This window comes from Rutidosis leptorrhynchoides, unplaced genomic scaffold (assembly GCF_046630445.1).
Source record: "Rutidosis leptorrhynchoides isolate AG116_Rl617_1_P2 unplaced genomic scaffold, CSIRO_AGI_Rlap_v1 contig263, whole genome shotgun sequence".
Lineage (NCBI taxonomy): Eukaryota > Viridiplantae > Streptophyta > Magnoliopsida > Asterales > Asteraceae > Rutidosis > Rutidosis leptorrhynchoides.
The window spans coordinates 61,442-82,236 of record NW_027266510.1 but is presented as its reverse complement, the minus strand read 5'-3'; the positions used below and the strand labels follow the sequence as shown (position 1 = coordinate 82,236).

The window sequence follows — 20,795 nt, the reverse complement described above, 5'->3', positions numbered from 1 at the left end:
CAGATAGACATTTTTTATTTGTACAAGAGCTTCTGAATAAGAGAAAGAGGGTTTCAAAAGAAGTTAATTTGTTCTGGAAACCAAAACTGAAAAGCTCCATTGCCTTTCGATCAAGATCGAATGAGGGTGGGTGCTGGTGGTAGAGTCCGAAGCTCTAGGAATGAGTTTCAAAATGGTGTTAGAGAGGATGATCATGTAAGAACACAATCTTGGATTGCTCTAGGAAGTTTTCTAATGGAATAATCCATCTCCATTGTCTATGGAATGAGTTTCAGACGGAGATAGAGACGCACTTCCGGTGAGATTGGCTTGCGGCGGTGGTGGCGTTGCGGTGGGGAGTCTGAGTTGGGGCTTTTAATGCAAAGGTACCCAAATTATAAGGTAGCTTTAATTCCGGCGGCGGAGGTGGTGGTGATGGTGATCTGAAAGTGGTGTGTTTGTGAAGAAAATTAGGGATGGGTGGCATGGAAATTGGAATAAAAGGGAGATGTAGGGTTTTATATTGGATTGGGTAAAAAAAAAAAAAATCACAAAGTATAATAATTTATTTGGGTATATATAAGGGTAGAATGAAAAAAATAATATCTTTTTATCTAAAATTAACTTAAAACACATTTATTTTCAAATAAAAATAAAAAATTTAAATATCATCTATTAATAAATGAAGAATTATTTATTTATTTATTTTCTGATTTCTTAATCAATAATAAAATCAGTTCTTCTTTTGAAGTGCCTAATAATTTTGTTGGACAAAATATCAAATATATGGTCAATGGTAGTTTGATCAAGCATGTAAGCGAATTCATGCGTTGGATTAAATCGAAACTAATTTTTTATAATTTATCAATATTATAAAATTAAGGATTGAATTATTTATTGGACATTTTGTATTAATGATGAATGAGAAATGATAGTGTTAATGTGAGTGAATTATACATGAGTGTACAAAGTCCTACATTGGAGAATTACAACATTCTCAAGTCACATATATAGTGGTTTGAGTGGGTTGTTGTTTAAAGTGTGTTGCAGAGAAAATCTACAAGATTCCACACGCCCAACCCGGACCAGTTCGATTCGAGTTCGATTTGGATTTGTCGATAGTGGATCATATTGGTTCGGTTCGCTTATTTTTAGAATAAAGTCGGTTTGATTTTTTTGTCTATTTAATTAGTGAGATTTTATCTCCTAATTAATCCGCCGTGAATAGTCGGATTCGTCCACTATATTCTACACGATTTTGACTTCCGAAATTAGTGGGATATTATCTCCTAATTTGAGACGGATTTTATCTCCCGTTTGAATTGGAATTCTTAATGCGCAAGATTTCGGAAGAGGATTGCGATCATAATATTTCCTTATTAGAGTGTGCGTCATAAACGTGTGTCGAGTTTTTAGGAGTCTTGACGTGCACTCCAAGTCAATCTCTTCCTCTCCCCAACCAACCCTTAAGCCTATAAATATCTTGCTAGTCTATAGGTTAACACACTCAGAAAAATCCTTCTAGTAAATAGGTCGGCTTACAACCCGCCGTCTTTCTGTCTCTTCTTGCTCATGTCGTCAGAGAGTTTTTCGTTGCGCCAAGGCTCACCCTCGTTCTTGTTCTCACATGATTAATAAAATTCCAGCGTATTATTCAATATTCGAGTTGTTTCCTTGTTGATTTATTCATCGAATTTTGTACAATTTTTTCCAACATTCTTAAAGCATAATATTTGTTTATTGTTTTTCTGCTGAAAATCGTATGCCACATGCTTTAGTTTTGATTAAATCGTTCTATCACTTGTTCATGTTTATCGTTTTATATTAAAACTGTCACATGTTCATGTTTTTTATCGCTTTAATCGAATCTATCACATGTTCATACTATTTCGTTTAATCACATGATCGTATGTTTAATTCGAAATTCTTTGTGTTAACAATATCTCTGTCACATGCTCACATGTTTACGATTAAATCGTTTGGTTTAAAGTTTTGTTAATCGAATCTGCTTTAAATTAATTTACTTGCTTTACAAGTAATGTTCTAGTACTTATTGTGTTTGTTTCTATTGTAGTCATCATGTCTTTTGAACTTGAGAATCCCACTGTTGCTGTTGATGCTGCTGTTAAGGAGCAAAATGATGCAGCTATGGCTGCGGCCAAGACTAACGATCCCACAAATGATGCGATAGGGTTCGTACAACCACATCCGTCTTCGGCTGAGAAACCTACTAAGTTCACTGGAGCTGGCAAGAATTTTAGGCGTTGACAGACACATTTGCATTTCTACCTGATGGTTATTGGGGTAGAAAAGTTCCTAACAATAGAGAAGCCTGTTGTGGGTGAAAACCCTACTGTTGAGGCTCAGGCTGCTCTGGACAACTAGACGAGGGGTGATCACTATTACAGTAACTTCATCCTGAACGGTCTCGGGGGGAACATTTTCGACGTGTACGCAAAAGAATGTCATACTGCAAAATCTTTATGGGACAGTCTTGTGACTCAATACAAGACAGAAGCTCTGAATGACAAGAAGCAACTTGTACAGAATTTTAGGGCCTTCAAGTTTAGGGACTTGAAGCCACTAGTGGGCCAAATAGAGGAATGGCAACTGCTCTTGCAGAAGATTACTGATCAAGGTATGAAACTCGATGAGTCTTTCATTATGAATTATACTATTGACATGTTGCCACCAAGCTGGAGCGGATTTCAGAACTATCTAGAACACAAGACCAAGCCGATGAACTTCAAGGATCTGATCCGCAAGTTGAAAGTTGAAGAGGGCTCACGTGTGATTCACAAAGGTTTCTCAGGCTGCTGATCCGAATGCCAATATTATGGAAGCTGGATCGTCGTCCAAGAAAAGGAGATTTCTTCCTCTGAAAGGATAGAGTGTTGCTAAGGCTATAGCCGCTGCTGGCCCCTTCAGGGAGAAATGCTTTAACTGTCAAAAGGCTGGCCATAAGTCTTCTGAATGCAAGAACAAACCTGTTGACAAGAAAAAGAGAAAGAAGAGGACCGCTGCTCCAGCCAACATGGTCAACGACCTGGCTGAGGAATTCATTGATCTTTCATTTGTTGTCATTGAAGTCAATATGGTTGGAGGAAATTCGAACTACTGGTACATGGACATCGACACCACCTGTCACATATGCACTGAGAAGTCTATGTTTTCAGAATACTCACCTCCCAACATAACTCTCTACATAGGCAATTCCGCCACCACTGTTGTTATAGGTTTCGACAAGGTTCCTTTGAAGATGGCATCAGGTAAGACCCTCACACTGAAGGATGTTCTACACGCTTCGGGAATGCGCAAGAATCTCCTATCCGTTGAAGCTCACCAATGGAGGTTTCAAGCTGGTGATGGAAGGTGACAAGATGTTGATTATGAAACAGGAAATGTATGTGGGCAAGAATTTTAAAATTGATGGAATGTTTTTCTGTTATGACTCTTGTAAACAATGAGCCTTCGAGCTCCGCTACTATTATTGATAATAATAATAATAATTTCTCTTTTATTTATATTGTTGAGTCTCCTAATTTATGGCATGAGCGATTAAGACACGTTAACTATGGTTCTTTATTGAAATTTGTGCAAATGGGTTTAATTTCAAAAATGAATATAAATGATCACAAGAAAATGTCAGATTTGCGTAGAAGCATAGGCAACGAAAATTCCTTATAGAAGTGTTGAACGAACTTTTGAACCTCTAGAGTTATCCATGCAGATATTTGCGATTATAAGTTTATACCTTCTAGAGTTCGTAAAAAGTACTTTATTACTTTTATCGATGATTCCACATGATTGTGCTATGTATATTTACTAACGAGTAAAGATGAAGCTTTTGAGAATTTTAAAGAATACAAAGCAGAAGTAGAAAACCATCATGACAAAAAGATTAAATCCTTAAGAAGTGATAGAGGTGGAGAGTTTGTGCATTTGTTCAAAGACTTTTGTTTAGAACATGAGATTGTACATCAATTAACTGCTCCGTACTCCCCTCAGTCGAATGGAATGACCGAACGCAAGAATAGAAATCTTAAGGACATGTTTCTTGCAATGCTTCTAAACGTAGGAATGCTCCAAGTTTTAACTGCAAACTATATATTGAATAAAGTTCCTCATAAGAAATTGGATAAGATCCCTTATGAATTATGGAAAGGAAAACCTCCTTCCTATAAATACATGAAAGTGTGGGGTGCTTAGTCATTTCCTTTACCAAAGATGGTAAAAATCGCACCGAAGATGGTAGATTGCATCTTTATAGGTTATGCACACAATAGCACATCATGTCGATTCCTTATTCATAAATCTGAAATACTTGAGATTTAGGAGAACACAATAGTAGAATCTGGGACTGCGGCATTCTTTGAGGAGATCTTTCCGAGAAAAACTCCACAAGAGATTGTCTCACGGAAGCGAACTGAACGAGAGGAAGTCATTGAAAATGACAAACCTCGACGCAGTCAAAGAGCAAAGACTACTAAGTCAATTAGGTCTGACTTTGTAGTCTACATGCTTGATTGTGGCGAGCCCACAAATTATAAGCAAGCAATGTCTACTTCAGATGCTCCTATATAAGAGGAAGCAATAATAATGAGATTGAATCTATTATGCAAAACCACACATGGGAAGTAGTAGATCTTCCACTCGAAAATAAGCCGCTCGGGTGTAAGTGGATTTTCAAGAAGAAAATGAAAGCAGATGATACTATTGCTAAATATAAGGCTAGAATTGTGATCAAAGGATTCAAGCAATGAGAAGGTGTTGATTATTTCGATACCTACTTGCGGGTGACCAGGATTACGTCTATTCGAATATTAATTGTGTTTGCAGCGATTAATATACTCGAAATCCATCAGATGGACGTAAAGACAGCTTTCTTGAATGGTGAATTAGATGAAGAGATTTATATGGAGCAACCAGGGTTTTGTAACTCCAGGGACCGAACAGAAAGTCTGTAAGCTGGTCAAGTCCCTCTATGGACTTAAACAAGTTCCGAAATAATGGCATCTGAAGTTTGATCAGGCTATGCTATCAAACGGATTTTATATAAATGAATGTGACAAATGTGTTTACATAAAAGGGGATGACAAATCCTATGTCATTGTTTGCTTGTATGTTGATGATATGCTGATCATGGGAAGTGATAGCAATATCATCAAGGCGACAAAATCCATGATGTGCAAGACTTTCGATGTGAAAGACTTGGAAATTATATATATGTGATTTTAGGGATTAAAATAGTTAGAACTTCCAATGGTTTGGCCTTGAGTCAATTTCACTATGTCCAGAAAATTCGAGACAGATTTAGTAAAGATGACAAACATATTGCAAAAACTCCTATTGATGAAAATGTAGTGTTTAAAGTTAATACAGGACCTGGAATACATCAACTTGAATATCCTAGAGTTATCGATAGCTTGATGTATCTGATATCTTGCACGCGACCTGATATTGCATGTGTTGTGCATTAGCTATGTAAGTATACGAGCAAGCCAAGCGAAGATCATTGGAAGGGTGTAGTTCGGATTTTAAGGTATCTTAGATATATTTATAATTATGGACTCCTTTATACTGGAGATCCTCCAGCTGTAGAAGGCAGTTGTGACGCAAATTGGATATCTGGTGGTGGAGATACACGAGCCACTAGTGGCTATATTTTTCTCCTAGCAGGAGCTGCCATTTTTTGAAAATCAAAGAAGCAAACGTGCATTTCTAGATCAACTATGGAAACTGAATTCATAGCTCTAGATACTGTGGCAGAGGAGGCTGAATGGCTCCGGAATTTCTTTGAAGATATTCCTACTTGACCAAAATCATGACCACCTATCAGCATCTTGTGTGATAGTAAGTCGGCTATAGGAAGGGCCAAAGCCAAATCTATAATGACAAGTCTTGACATCTTCGTTGCAGACATGACACCATTAAACACATGTTCTCTATTAGAGTTATTACTTAAGATTATGTCAAGTCTGTTAATAACATCACGGATCCACTTATAAAACCTTTAAGTAGAGAGATTGTGAGGAGTTCGACCGAAGGAATGGGTTTAAGGCCTTTATCCTAGAATCACTCATAGTAAACTCAACTAATACAGACTGGAGAATCTTGAAACGTGGTTCAATGAGAAAATTGAAGTTCAGCGGGATTCTACCCGAGCACTGTGGAGGTCCCCTTGCTCATTCTGTTATTGAACGACAGTGCTTCCTGCATGACGATGATGAAGTTTTTCAGAACTTCTTAATGATTCTTACAACTCGAGAGTTGAAGTACGACAGGGTACTTTTTAAGTTTAGCTTAAAGCACAAGACATCATCTATACGAAGAGTAAGTATGGCTGCTTTGAGGAAAATACAAGGGTCGTATTATTGCAATAGTCTTCCTGAAGGTATCGGGTTGTTCAGGGGGTAAAGAACGGCAGCAGAGACTAGAAGTCTAATAGAGTGGATATCATGTAGGTACCATTGTCTTGGTATACATGAAAAATGGGATAGTTCAAGACATGGCGTTCACTAACCCGCGAGTATATCCAACGTGTATTCTGGTAGGACCGATTCAAAGTTAACAACTATCGAGCGCGATGTGATATCTGTTCGATTAAACTCTCCAGGATTTTCGTGTTTACCTAAAGTCGCATACAATTTCATTCATCTGGGGATTGTTAGACAAAAATACCAAATACATGGTCAATGGTAGTTTGACCAAGCGTGTAGGCGAATTCGTGCGTTGGATGGAATAGAAACTAGTTCTTATAGTTTATCTATATTACATAGGTAAGGATTGAATCATTTATTTGAAATTTTGTGTCAATGATGAATGAGAAATGGTAGTGCTAATGTGAGTGAATTGTGGACGAGTGTACAAAGTTCCACATGGGAGAATTGCAACATTCTCAAGTCACATATATAGTGGTTTGAGTGGGTTGTAGTTTAAAGTGTGTTGTAGAGGAAGTCTACAAGGTTCCACACGCACGCACGCACGACCCGACCCGGTTCGATTCTAGTTCGATTTGGAATTGGATATGCATTTGTCAATTGATCCGCTTCACGAATCATATCGGTTCGGTTCTCTTATTTTTGGAATGAAGCCGGTTTGATTTTTTTGTCTATTTAACTAATGAGATTTTGTCTCCTAATTCATCCGCCGTGAATAGTCTAATTCGTCTACTATAGTCTACACGGTTTTTGACTTCCGAAATTAGTGGGATATTATCTCCTAATTTGAGATGGATTTTATCTCCCGCTTGAATCGGGAATTCTTAATGCGCAAGATTTCGGAAGAGGATTGGGATCAGAATATTTCCTTATTATAGTGTGCGTCATAAACATGTGTCGAGATTTTAGGAGTCTTGACGTGCACTCCAAGTCTATCTCTTCCTCTCCCCAACCGACCATTAAGCCTATAAATACCTTGCTAGTCTATGGGTTAACACACTCAGAAAAACCCTTCTAGCAAATAGGTTGGCTTACAACCCGCAGTCTTTCTGTCTCTTCTTTTTCGTGTCATCGGAGAGTTTAGCTAGCGTAAGTCTCACGTGAACTCGATTTAATATTGTACTTGTTGTCGTGTTCATTGTGGTTGTATATACGCCATTGATCCGAAATACAGTAGGGGACGTATTATGCTTTAAGGAAAGCGATCCGATCGTGCCTCCACTATTTGCGTCCTCTTTTCCCTTAAAACTTTACTGTTTCTGTTTTAATTGTTTATATGTGTTGTTGTTGCTATTTATATTTCGAATCATAAAATCATATTTTTATTCTCACATGATTAATAAAATTTCAGCATATTATTCAATATTCAAACTGTTCCTTGTTGATTTATCCATTGAATTCTGTACGATTTTTTCCAACAAATTTTGTATAGATGCTTTAAGTAGCCATTTTGGTCCAAATTCGTTCTATGTCCTATTTCCTAGGTATGGAAAACCTTTCCTTTAGACTTTAGTTGTTGGCAGGGCAGCCAAAATATCTAGCTTGCTAGCCAGCTAAGTAGCTTATAAATATCTCGATATCGTTTTACTCAGGTGACGAACTAGTTGCACATTTCGCCTGATAACGATTGATATACATATCACGAAAAGGAAACATTATACTTGTGCTTAGAGAATAGAAGATATCATATTTAGCTTGTATTGGGTAAATGTAAATGGTTTTTGTTTGTGAACTAACTTGGTTTCTAGGAATTTCAGTACCGTCCATATTTTGTCATAAAGTCTAAATATTCTACGTTGATGGAGCTGTCCACATTATTTCCTCACCTATATATGGATTGGTACACCTTTAAACTCTCGACGAGGGACCGTCAATTGCCAAAATGCTTAATTTATAAAGAATTCTAAAGTTTATAAAGATGATATGCTTAATTAGGAGTGAGTCTAGAGCATGCGTCGTCTTGCTCCAAATATCTTTAAAGGACGTATTTTTATTAAAAATAGCAAAACAATACGTCTTTTAAGGATGCTTAGAGCAAGACAGAACACGCTCCAAACACCGAACAAACGCATCATAACAAAATCTGAGCAAATAAAAGTCACTAAATTTCAATTAAAATTCATTAAATATGTTAGAAAATACATAGTAATGGAAAGAAGTTTATAAAAGTTTAGAAGATGCAAAAGAGAGTACATTTAGACATAAAATTTAAGTCTATAAAAGTTCACTAAGTATATGTTAGAGTTCATTTTTAGTATTGAGTAAACCAGCAGAACTAAGATATCATTATTATAAAACTTCTTTAAATAAGGCATTAATGAGAGATTGAAGCAATATAGATTGTCTAGGAAATATTAGCTACATTAAATAATATATCTGCAAAATTATGTATTGATTATTGGAAACTTATATGGAAAATTTGTAGTTCTGTCACCTAAAGTCACGAGGTCTATTTGATTATTATGTATGTAGCTTGTTTCCATAAACTTTCTGCTTCTGGGTTGAATTTTATGTACATGTCTTTTTATGACTCAAGTGAATCTTCCATCTTAATTCGGTTAAAACAAAATTTCCACACCAACCTCCCACTCTTTGCTTAAATTAAAATTCTAGATTTTTCATAAATTTTTTACATCTTTTCATAATATTGAAATTCGAACATTTAAAATGGTTTATTGAGTGCAATATTATATCTGTTAGAAAAATCGTAAATCTAAATGGTCAGATTATATATTTGATCCTTCATGTTTCACAATTTAAAGTCAACAAACCTTTGAGTTTATAAATTGAGTGTTACTCCTTCAGGTTGTCTATATGATGTTACTCTACTCCTATGAGCTTAATTCCGTTAAAAATCGTCTACATAGAATCTAACTGGATCTAGTTTCCGATTATAACACGACGTGTGTTGTTCAAACATGGCGCCGGTCGCTTTGTTCACGTATTATCTTTGCCATATAGACTGCTAAACGTCATGTTATATTGGTCGTTCAGTACGACTAGATGACCGTAAGCAATTTTATGGAGCTAGTTAAAAGGACCACATATACACAGGCTTGATAATCTGAGGGACAATTTTTCAAAATATAAACATAAAGTGTGTTATGTTTAAGTTGTGTAATCTGAGGGGCCAAATATATAGTTTTCGGCTAAATAGAAAATTAATTACGATCATACTGAGTTTTGTGGGTGAATATTGATCACGATCACGATCACATTCAAAACTAACTACGCACTTATTTGTTAGAAAATCATCCCTAGTCTCTTTGCAGTTATTTGTTATCTACATCATATAATCTCACTTCACAACTTAAGATCTGATGTTCTGAAATGGGCAAATTCTCAATTTTCTACCATTTGGAGCAGGCGGTAGGTATCTATTTAATTCGAACATTTATTTATAGGGATTTCGTTTCTACCGTTCTTATTTTTGGTATTTGATAAAATATAACTTAGAATTTTATCTTTATTAGAATATATTGGCCGTAATATGCAATTCGTAATTTTTCTATTTTATTTTAGTACCTAAATTTTCTTAATATTATTTTCAATCCAACATAGTGAAAATTTTCGTTCCTTTACGTTTCTACATTTCTACATTTCATATCCTCATCCATTCTTAGGTAGCAACTTGACTACGTTCTCATTATATAATATCATCATAAAGTCCTAAATCTAAATTTAATAGCTATACATATTGCCACGAACTGATGTTAATATCTCAGATTCACAAATCCTGAAGTTACATGTAACTAAATCAAGTTGAGCGGAAAACCGAAAAGTATAATTTTATTTATTTTTCTTTTCTAAATTAACCAGCTGGATATTTGCATCTAAATTAAAGTTTTATGACAAAAATATTTTTGTCTCGTATTAAAAAGATTCATGGTTCATTCAACAGGGTGAGCTCCATCCTAATCTAATTTTGGCCTGGTTATTTATTATCTCTTAAATAACATTATACTTTTGGCTTTTATCTAATTTTACATAAAATCCAAATATATAAAACATTGCAACCAGAAATTACCAAACCACCAGCAAAAACAGAACATTATTTAAGTGCATGTAATTAGCAAATGCAAATGTGACTTGTTTAAAGAAGAAAGCGCCCGAGTACTTTCCTTTTCTTATCAGATTTTTGTTTCGGAAGTTTTCATCTGAACTTTGGCAACTGACTTTATGACAATATAATTTGAGCTTAAATCATACTTTCTCCGTCTTTAAATTGGAAAAACTTTTGTTTATATAATGAGTAGCACATCAACACTTACACATACGAATAAGAACTTGACATGTGATTTTTGAGATCCACAAGAGATTTAATTACATTATTATATTTTATAATGGAATTGTAAATCTTTGATGGAAAATGATAAAATTAATATTTTATTTTATATGGGTCCCGAATATTACACGTGTCTAGTTTTTATTCGCGTCTGTAAGGGACGGAGGCACTCTCGGCACCCCCTTGATTTATTGCCTACCCCTTGAAACAGTACATATTTATAGCAAGGCCCCCATATTAATATATAATTTGGCCTCCTGATTAAAAGAAATTTGTGCAAAAGCAGGGGCGTAAATTAAGTAAATTCATATTTAGGTCTTTCAATTTTATTTTGTTTAAGGTTTGGCCCCCGAAGTAAAGTTTTTTTGGTTCCGTCCCTGGTGGAAGTGTTGAGGTGGTACACATGATGCACACAAGAATTTCACCTTTAAATAAATATCGTTTTTATTTTTTAAATTCATTAAAAAATTGATGCATTTTGTCATTATATCTAGATATATCCATTTTTAAATAAATTTTTTAAAAAAAAGTCATAGAGATACATTGTTATTTTTATTTTAAAATTTAACTAATTGCACAATAATTTTTTTGCGATAAAAGAAAAAAAGTCAACTTAATCACATAAGTAATTTTTTTTTACGCAATTAGTTCATATACATTTCTTGAAACGAAATTGACGTTTCTTTAACAGAAATCGTATCGGTTCAACAACGGTTCACGATCGGTTCCACTAGTATATTAAATCAAGAATTATTTTTTCCATAAACGGTATGATTCTAACCGGAGTAAATCCGGCAAAGACGAAAACATAAAGTTTTGTATTAGAGAAATAGCTGTTTCTCTTAGTATTTCATATATGTTGTTTTAAACCAAGCAAATAGACAATGACTACTATTTATATGAAGCTCAACAACATAAGCTGGCTCATAACACACTAAATGGACTTTCGAAAATCATAATCCAATTCCTGATCAAGGCCAAAAAATAATCTTTAACATATTACTTAACCTAAACACACAAATTCATTCATTTAAACTTAAACATAGATACTAGACTCTGAATTCAACTTAACCTTCAACATCTCCTCCTTGAATGAAAGAGTCCTGTATTCCAATCAACTTCTTAAGAAAAACAAAACATCCTCTTCCTAATGATTTAGTGAAGATATCAGCCAGGTGCAAATTTCCATAACAATACTTCAAACAAACATGATTGTCTGCAACCAGCTTCCTGATGAAATAATACTTTATCTCCATGTGTTTCGATTTTGAATGATAGTCTGGGTTCTCTACCATAGTTATTGCAGGTTTCGAGTCGCTGTAAATTTCCATAGTCTCATCCTTAAGTTCCTCCAACTCACTTAGTATCTTTTTCAACCATATGGCTTGTTTCCCTGCATGATACATAGCTACATATTCCGCCTCAGCAGAAGACAATGCAACAATCTTCTACTTTTTGAACATCATGCAATTATACCTGAGCCTAGAGAACAACAGAAACCACTTCTACTCATTCCTTGATCCTCTCCTCTCAAATTAGCATCACAAAACAGTCTCAAACCCCCATGATCTCCTCGTTTATACATTATACCATGTCCTATAGTTCCTTTCACATATTTAAGAATACGTTTTACACACATCAAATGATTCGCAGTTGGATTTTCAATATAATAGGATAGATAGTTAACTACATACATGATATCAGGTCTAGTTGCTGCCAAATCCAACAATGATCCCAAGAGATTTTTTAGAGAGTTGGGACATACCTCATTTTTCTCCCTTTTTCCCATAGCTTCAGTCCCTCTTCAATAGGTGTGGTTGTGACTTTGGAGTTTTCCATCTCATACTTCTTCAATATGTCAAGAGCAAACTTTTTATCACATCCAAATCAGTCATTTCAAATTCCCTGTTCATTTGTGCTTTAAATTACTCCATCAGACGGTTATCTGAACACACAATCATCAAATCATCTACATAAATTGCACATATGAGTTTTTCTCCTCCTGATATCTTATAGTACATAGTTGGCTCATTCTCACTTCTAATTAAGCCTTTTCTGATTAACGAGCTATCAATTCTCTCGTACGAGGTTTGAGGAGCTTGTTTAAGCCCATATAACGCCTTTTTGAGCTTGTAGACTTTATCTTCTTGTCCCATAACTTCATAACCCTTTGGTTGCTGAACATATACGTCTTCTTTCAACACACCGTTAAGGAACGCTGATTTAACGTCCATCTGATGGACAGTCCACCCGTTCTGAGCTGCTAGTGCTAGAAGCAGCCTGATTGTGTCTAGTCTGGCAACAGGTGCAAACGTTTCTGTATAGTCTATTCCGTACTTCTGAGAATAGCCTTTTACTACCAGCCTAGTCTTGTGTCGATTCACACTCCCATCAGCATTCAACTTAAGCTTGTAAATCCACTTCAAACCCAAAATAGAGCTTGTTTTTTGCCTATCGACCAAAAACTAGATTTCATTTCCTTCAATCATCCTCATCTCCCCATCCATTGCTTTACCCATTCCTCATTTTGTGTTGCGCTGTTAAAACTTGATGGCTCAACTGTCGTATTCATAGTAGAATCAACTTATGCTTCCTCTATAGGTTGTGTTTCTTGATATAAACTGGAAAGTCGTCTTGTCTTAAGAGCTGGCGTTTCAGAAGCATCTTCCCATACTGGCATGTTTCTCACCACATTCCTACCTCCCCCTAAAGACATGACAGAGAAGGGAATTGGGGATGGATTCTGAATTGCAGTTTGTAGACGTAGCGGAAGTTGGTGTTTTGGACGGTCATCTTTCTCATTTCTGAACATAAATTGAGTCTGAGGACTGGAGATCTCCCTTGGGCTACCAACATTGCTGCTAGAATCAAAAACAAGCTCCTGGATCAATGGCATTGTAGTGGCAATAGGAACTTGGACATTCTGTGAACTGGCAGTTTCAGACCAGTTCCAGCTGGCATTCTCATCAAACAAAACATCCTTTGCCACACAAATTTTATTTGTAATAGGATCTTATAAGCGATAACCACACATATTGGAGCTGTACCCAATCATTACCATTTTCTTGACTTTAACGGTTATTTTATCTCTGCACACATCAATAATATGTTGAAATGCAATACAACCAAAGACGCGTAAGTCATGTACCTTTGGTTTAGTGCCAAACCATGCTTCATAAGGCGTTATGTCATCAAGCGCATTAGTCCGCAACCAATTCTGAAGATAGATTGAAGTGTTTGCAGCCTCGCTCCAAAATCGACGTGGCACGCACATCCCATCAAGTAGGTTTGCATCATCTCCGTAATTGTTCTGTTTTTTTGTTCAACTGAGCCATTTTGTTCTGGCTTGTAAGGCACCGAATAGCAGTGTTGAATCCCCTCACGACAACAAAAATCTTCCCATACTCTCGATTTAAATTCAGCTCTGTGATCGCTGCGAATTGCTTTAATCAAACAGCCACTATCTATCTCTATCCATCATTTCCAATCACGAAAAATACCGAATACTTGATCTTTCGTTTGAATAAAGTGAATCCAAGTATATCTCGTAAGATCGTCTATGAACAGAAGAAAATATCTATTCCCTCCTAGAGTAATTGTTTTCATTAGACCACAGAGATCGGTATGAATTAACTCCAGCTTCACATGGGCACGCCAGGAACTTGAATAACATGGCAACCTTCTCATTTTTCCTACAACACAATTTTCACATACAAATTTCAATCTATTATTGAGTTATGGCAGCCCAACAACTATTTCCTTCCTAGCAATATAGGATAATGACTCAGCATTATGGTGGCCAAATCCTTTATGCCACAGATTCGACAACTCAGTCTTAGACCTAGCAGACATAGCTTCGTGAACAGTCTTCACATCTTCCATATTCAAACGGAACATTCGATTCTTTGCCTCAACTTGAGCTACCTCAAGCATTAAGCCATAAAAGATTATGCAATTTTTGCCCTGCAACCACAAGGCATAACCATTTTCTATTAACTGACCTACGCTCAACAAATTTCGATCTAGGCCATCCAAATAACACAACTCATCATTAAATGTCTTCACCACCATATCTCCTGTCCATGCCACTTCCATTTGTTCTCCATTCCCTATACGTACTTCCACATCCACATATACCTTCTTTGTAACAAAATGATATGGATTGTTGGTCATGTGATGACTACATCCACTCTCTATTAACCACTCTCTCACCTTCCCTTTTCCTTCTTATCAGCCACACATGCTTTAGCTACAAATAATTCTTCATCTCTGGTTTCTCTTTTCCTTTCTGATTATTGGCTAGGACTGGTTTGGTTTTGAGGGATCTCGAGGTTTGAAGAGGGATTAAAGGAAGTGACAGAAGCATTAGATGATGAAGCACCAGGCATGGGTTGGTAAAACTGATTATATCGAGGAGCTGACAGACTTAGAGGTTGTGGTCCATTCTGAATGTAATGTGGGGAAGCTGTAGCCATCTGATTATTGTAATGGGTTTGTGGATTTATTTGGCTTTATATAAGCATTTGGGGAATATGTGTTTGTCATATTTTGGTTATAAGTATTTGGGATATAGGCATTTGGCATATTTTGGGTATAAGTGTTTGGGATTTGTTGTGTTTGGGTTTGGTTATTTTTCTAACCATTGTTATTAGCACGACGAGTGTTACACACCCGTTCCACATGGCGACATTGATGGCAAAAGTTGCAGGTGGCATTATCATGCCAAAAACATTGCTCCTCCTTGTGATTTTTTTCCAGTAGAATCGACACTCTGGATAGCATTCTCGTCTGCCTCCTTCACGTCTATCACTCTTAACATTACCATGACTCCCTTGTCGATCCATTTGATGAAACACAAGATTTTGAGGAGTTTTGAATGTCTCAGAACCACGCAGAGCATACTCTTCATTACTAAGCAAATCGTGACCATATTGAGCATCATGTATTTCTAGTATGCCAAATAACTCCTCAATACTAAGAGGTTTATTATCCCGATAGAAGCTTATAGTTAAAGCAAAGACGATCGATTCATACCTTTGAGGTATGCTAAAGAGTAGTTTCCTGATCTGCTTCTCAATTGGAATTTCCTCCTCCAAGCCTCTAAGCCTATTGATTATACCTAGGAATATCTTCTCAGCAACACCCACTGATTCATCTTCTTTTATCTTAAACCATCAAATTGTTGCTGATAGATCTCTATCTTTACTGTTTTAGAAATAGACGACCCTTCATACAGACTTATCAGAGAGTCACATGCCTCCTTTGCAATTTTCCTCAATACCTCAATAGATACTGTTTGAGTAATGAAGATCAAAACCCTCTTATCTTTCTTTTTTTGACTTTCTATCTCCTTTATTTGTTCATATGTAAGTTGAAACCCAGCTGGAGGAGCAAATACTCCTTGCTCAACCACATCCCAGTTGTCGTGCAATTGAAGATGGTTTCGAATCTGGATCGACCATATATCAAAGTGGTCTCCATTGAAGATTCTCGGTGGTGTGATGGAGAGACCACCGAACGAGCTCCCGACGACTGGAAGTTCTTGCTGAAATGAAATTATCTCAAAACCTTTCTTTGCTTTGTCTCCCTTTGCCATGCCGACCAGCAAACGCCACTCAAACTCACTGCCGATCGACCACTCTGATACCATTGCAAACGGTATGATTCTAACTGAAGTAAATTCGGTAAAGACGAAAACATAAAATTTTGTATTAGAAAAATAGCTTCCTCTCTTAATATTTCATATATATTGTCTTAAACCAACCAAATAGACAATGGCTACTATTTATATGAAGTTCAGCAGCATAAAATGACTCATAACATACTAAATGAACTTTCGAAAATCATAACTCAATCCCTGGACAGAGCCAAAAAAACAGTCTTTAGCATATTACTTAAATTAAACACATAAATGCATTTATTTAAAATTTAAACATAGATACTAGACTCTATCTATTCAATTTAACCTTCAACATTTTCAAACCTGACCCACTTTTACCTCTTTCTTTCCGTCACAGTTCTCACACTCTCTCACTCTTTGATTCTGGAAAACAACAACCTAAAATGCGTCTTCCTGTTATTCTCTTCATAGAACTACAACTTACCCGCGACGAGGTTAAATTTCTCCCCAATTTTATTTTTATCGTGCTGTAAAACAGTAATAAAAACTGGCAACCACTCTATTCTCTTACTCAGTGTAGATACATACATACGTTTTCTTCTTCTTCTTCTTCTATATAAAGGAAGTTCCTTTCTAACCTTTTCCTTCACATTCTCATTCTTTTGGAAGTTTCCACCATCTCTCATCAGCAAAAGGGTTTTTGGTCGAGTACTGGATCATATCGTTAACAATGGCGCTTCTTCATTTCATCTTCGGAATTTTCGGTTCGTTCCAATTACTCTTCTTCTACTTCTTCTTCTTCTTCTTTCTTTCTTCTTCTTTCTCTTTGATTTCCGTTTCTGATTTTTCTTTCCGTCTACAGGAAATGCCACCGCTTTCTTCCTCTTCTTAGCTCCGACGTACTTAATTTCTCTAACCCACAATCTTTTTCTTCAAGAAATCAATAAAAAGAACAAACTTTTTCGGTTTCCAATTGAAAATTTCATTAAGGTCGGTTTCTTATCGATGTCATGATTCATGTATATAGGATAACATTTAAGCGGATAATCCAATCCAAGTCTACACAGCAATTCTCTGGTGTTCCATATGTCATGACGATGCTCAACTGCCTTCTCTCTGCTTGGTAATCTTTAATTTCTGTTAAATCTTTAACTAATTTTGCTATAATTGCTTGATTAATCCTTAATTTTTGTTGAAATTAGGTATGGTATGCCATTTGTGTCAAGTGACAATCTATTAGTATGGACGGTTAACGGCACAGGAACTGTAATCGAGCTGATATATGTGATTTTGTTCCTGATATATGCACCAAAGAAGGAAAGAGTCAAAATCTTTGGCCTCATCACTGTCATAATTGCTATATTCTCTCTTGTCGTCTTGGTTTCACTCTTTGCACTTGATCACAATTCTAGGAAGATCTTTTGTGGTCTTGCAGCCACTGTCTTTTCCATAATCATGTATGCTTCCCCTCTTTCCGTTATGGTAAGCAGACTTCTATCCTATTCCTAGCTAGCTGATCACTTAATTAGTTTAGTTAACATTCTAGAATTAACTATTCTTGTTCTGGTTTTCAGAGGTCAGTGATTAAGACAAAGAGTGTGGAATATATGCCTTTCTTCTTGTCACTGTTTGTGTTCCTTTGTGGTACTTCCTGGTTTGTCTATGGCCTTCTTGGAAACGATATCTTTGTTTCGGTAAGTATACTTTATATTAAAATCTCTAAAAATGGTGTAGTTACAATATTGCATTGTATGATGGACAAAATATTTATCTCTGTTTGGCAGGTTCCAAATGGATTTGGGTGTGGATTAGGGGCTATGCAGCTTATCCTGTATTTCGTTTACCGGAAAAGTAAGAATGTTGCACCGGTGAAGCCAACTGATGAAAGCTCCATTGAGATGAAGGCTGAAAAACAAATTACTAAACCAATTAGCTTATCAAATCAGATTGATGATCTAGTTTAGTTAGTACTACTAAATGTTCTCCAACAATGTAATAAGTTTAGTGTATTCAACAAATCTCACTTGTTATTTGCATACTTGCAAGCAAATATTACTTTTGTTCCTTAGAAAATCTTATAGTAAAAATGCCAGTTAGTTCAGATGATGTTCATTTTCTCATTTGGTCTTTTCCTTGTTTCACTGTTAATTTTTGTACATAGCTGAGTTTAAGGGTGTTTCATGTTATTGTGATTTTCAGATGTTAATGAATGTCACAGGAAAGGAAGCTTTAATGGTGATCGGAAAAAAAAAATGTTACAAAGTTGTGATTTTGTGAGGATTCATCCAATTATACTAATATATGTTTTCATTATATTGGTCATGCTTTTGTCATGCGAAGAAAATTTGGTTAACAATTGAGAATCAGCTCTGTATATTTGTACATATATCTCTAGATAGAAGAATACTCGGGATGGGAGGGAGGGAGGAAGAAGATAAATTTTGGTGGGACCCACGTTTAAGCGAGAAGGAGAAGAGAGGGTTCGGTTCACGGTTTGTGAATTCGAACCGATTCGGGATGTCTCAGGTTTTTTAGCTTGTCAAACTACCTCGTGTGCATGTTTTATTGGTCATGCTCGTCGCCAGCTCAGCAAGAGATTAACGGCAGGGTCTAATTAGATGACGGAAGAAAATGTTGGGTTTAACTGAGATAAACGGAAAATGATAGTGGCTATTGAGACGATTCATATAAACGTCGACGGGCAAATAAAAAAAAATAGAAATGATTATTGGAATCTACAAGAAGGCCCGGCCCATTATAGTGATAGCTAAACTAAACGAAGTTGAAGTTTCATTTCAAGCCCATATAAAGCTACATCATGAGTTTCAGGCCCAATATTTTTTGATAAAAAAAAACAATTGTTTTAGCTTAAGCTCAAACTCTAGAGAAATTTCTGTTTCTTCGAGGAGAAATTCCAAATTCTTGTGTACACACAGTGTAATACGTCATCACTAACACATATTAATCACTTATTGACAAGTGGAATTTTCGAAATTAATAAAAAATTTAATTACATTACTATATTCTATAGATTGTGGACCCTTCCGAAAAAAGAGTATAATAAATATTTTATCTCAAATATGTACCTCAAAAGTTACACGTGTCAACATATGATACGCGTGTTACGTGTAAGATCAGGTGCACACAAGAATTTTTCTTCATGGAGTTAGCATGCATGCATTTTTAGTTCAATTAATCTTGATTAGCGATTGTTTTCTAGCTACAAACCCAGATTTCTTTAAATTAGTGATTTTCAGTGGTCAAATAAAAATGAAAAAGTAACTATGTATAGAACACACATAGACTTTTATTTAAAATTAAAAGATAGTTTCACTTGAAGGAAATTAAACGACATTGACATATTGCACTTTATTTTAGTGCTTGAGAACGCTTATTTATTTATTTATTTATTTTATTTATAGAGCTTGATCCATTAATTAATCAAGCATTTGGCTCCTTCTTTTGGTCGGATACCATTGCGTCGGCGATAGTGCTGCTGATCTGGACTCAGTCCTGGAGCACCTGTCTGAATATTCCAACCAAAATAAATAAATAAATACAAGTGAATTTTGACTGAAACAAATTAAACACCAACTAACAAAGTGGCCGGGATAAACATATTAATTAATACTCTTTCATATCTAATTAATTATCGCTCTTTTTAATTATGCATTTTGCATAAAAAAATCGATAGTGAATTAGAGACAGTATAATGCATGTTTGCAAGATACTATTAATTTTCAGCATCAATTAGAATAAGTTACTAGTCCCATCCGCTCCGTGTTGGCCCTTACAGCGTCCTGTGCCAAACAAAAAAAGAAGTTAATTATAACATTATAATTTTCCGAAATTGATTAAATTAGCATTGTTCTCTCATATGAAAAATCCTTTAAAAGTTATAAAAATCATATATATACATATATAAACATACCAGGATTCTTATCAGATCTGTTACACTTCCTTACAGGATACTCCTGGCCATCATAGTTGACTGATGAATTGTTCTTCCCATCCATCTTTCAAACTAATTATATGTACAGCTAGCTAGGGTTTTTCTGATATGATATGACTACCATTGCCATTGATGCTTTTATTTAAAGAGAACTTGGTCCGATCAGAGTTGGCATGACGTGTCTGCTTGTTGATATCTGATCAGTTTTCCTGCTTCCACAACAGCACATTTCTTCCACAACATCAAAATTTGTCTTCTTATACGATATTTCAAGGTAATTGCACATGAACTTCCAAAATTGTCACCGACAAAAGCAACCAAAAGCTTGTTGATCAGCGTGAAAATAGAGTAAAGTAGAAGCCGGCTTTAATGAGTTAACTTTTAACCCTAACTATGCTGTAGTTACAACTTACATTGTGTATTTGCTTTAACTTCAAAAAAAAAAAAAAAAGTGTATTTGCTTTGCTTAGTGCTCATGTCTAAGTAAATATATTAGGTACTACTTCTATCAAGTTATGG

At 35.7% G+C, this 20,795-nt stretch overlaps 2 protein-coding genes across 2 annotated transcripts; both read left to right on the top strand.

Annotated features, from left to right (window-relative positions):
• Window positions 1-2,058: 2,058 nt before the first annotated feature.
• On the top strand, window positions 2,059-4,188 carry LOC139882391 (uncharacterized). Its single transcript, XM_071866721.1, has 4 exons — window positions 2,059-2,171; window positions 2,472-2,782; window positions 2,889-3,351; window positions 3,813-4,188. The coding sequence occupies exons 1-4, from the start codon at window positions 2,059-2,061 to the stop codon at window positions 4,186-4,188; spliced, it is 1,263 nt and encodes a 420-aa protein (XP_071722822.1).
• A 12,866-nt stretch (window positions 4,189-17,054) lies between these two features.
• On the top strand, window positions 17,055-18,288 carry LOC139882390 (bidirectional sugar transporter SWEET1-like). The gene is made up of 6 exons (XM_071866720.1): window positions 17,055-17,088; window positions 17,187-17,223; window positions 17,352-17,447; window positions 17,527-17,806; window positions 17,899-18,018; window positions 18,109-18,288. Exons 1-6 carry the CDS (start codon window positions 17,055-17,057, stop codon window positions 18,286-18,288), a joined length of 747 nt encoding a protein of 248 aa, XP_071722821.1.
• The last annotated feature ends 2,507 nt before the right edge of the window (window positions 18,289-20,795 follow it).

Bases quoted from the DNA above. Each gene is read 5' to 3' on its own strand.
- LOC139882391 (XM_071866721.1), top strand. From the start codon at position 2,059: ATGTCTTTTGAACTTGAGAATCCCACTGTTGCTGTTGATGCTGCTGTT. The intron at 2,783-2,888 runs GTTTCTCAGGCT...CTAAGGCTATAG, and splicing joins CTCACGTGTGATTCACAAAG to CCGCTGCTGGCCCCTTCAGG. The intron at 3,352-3,812 runs GTGACAAGATGT...TTTACTAACGAG, and splicing joins TTTCAAGCTGGTGATGGAAG to TAAAGATGAAGCTTTTGAGA.
- LOC139882390 (XM_071866720.1), top strand. From the start codon at position 17,055: ATGGCGCTTCTTCATTTCATCTTCGGAATTTTCG. The intron at 17,807-17,898 runs GTAAGCAGACTT...TCTGGTTTTCAG, and splicing joins CTTCCCCTCTTTCCGTTATG to AGGTCAGTGATTAAGACAAA. The intron at 18,019-18,108 runs GTAAGTATACTT...TCTGTTTGGCAG, and splicing joins GAAACGATATCTTTGTTTCG to GTTCCAAATGGATTTGGGTG.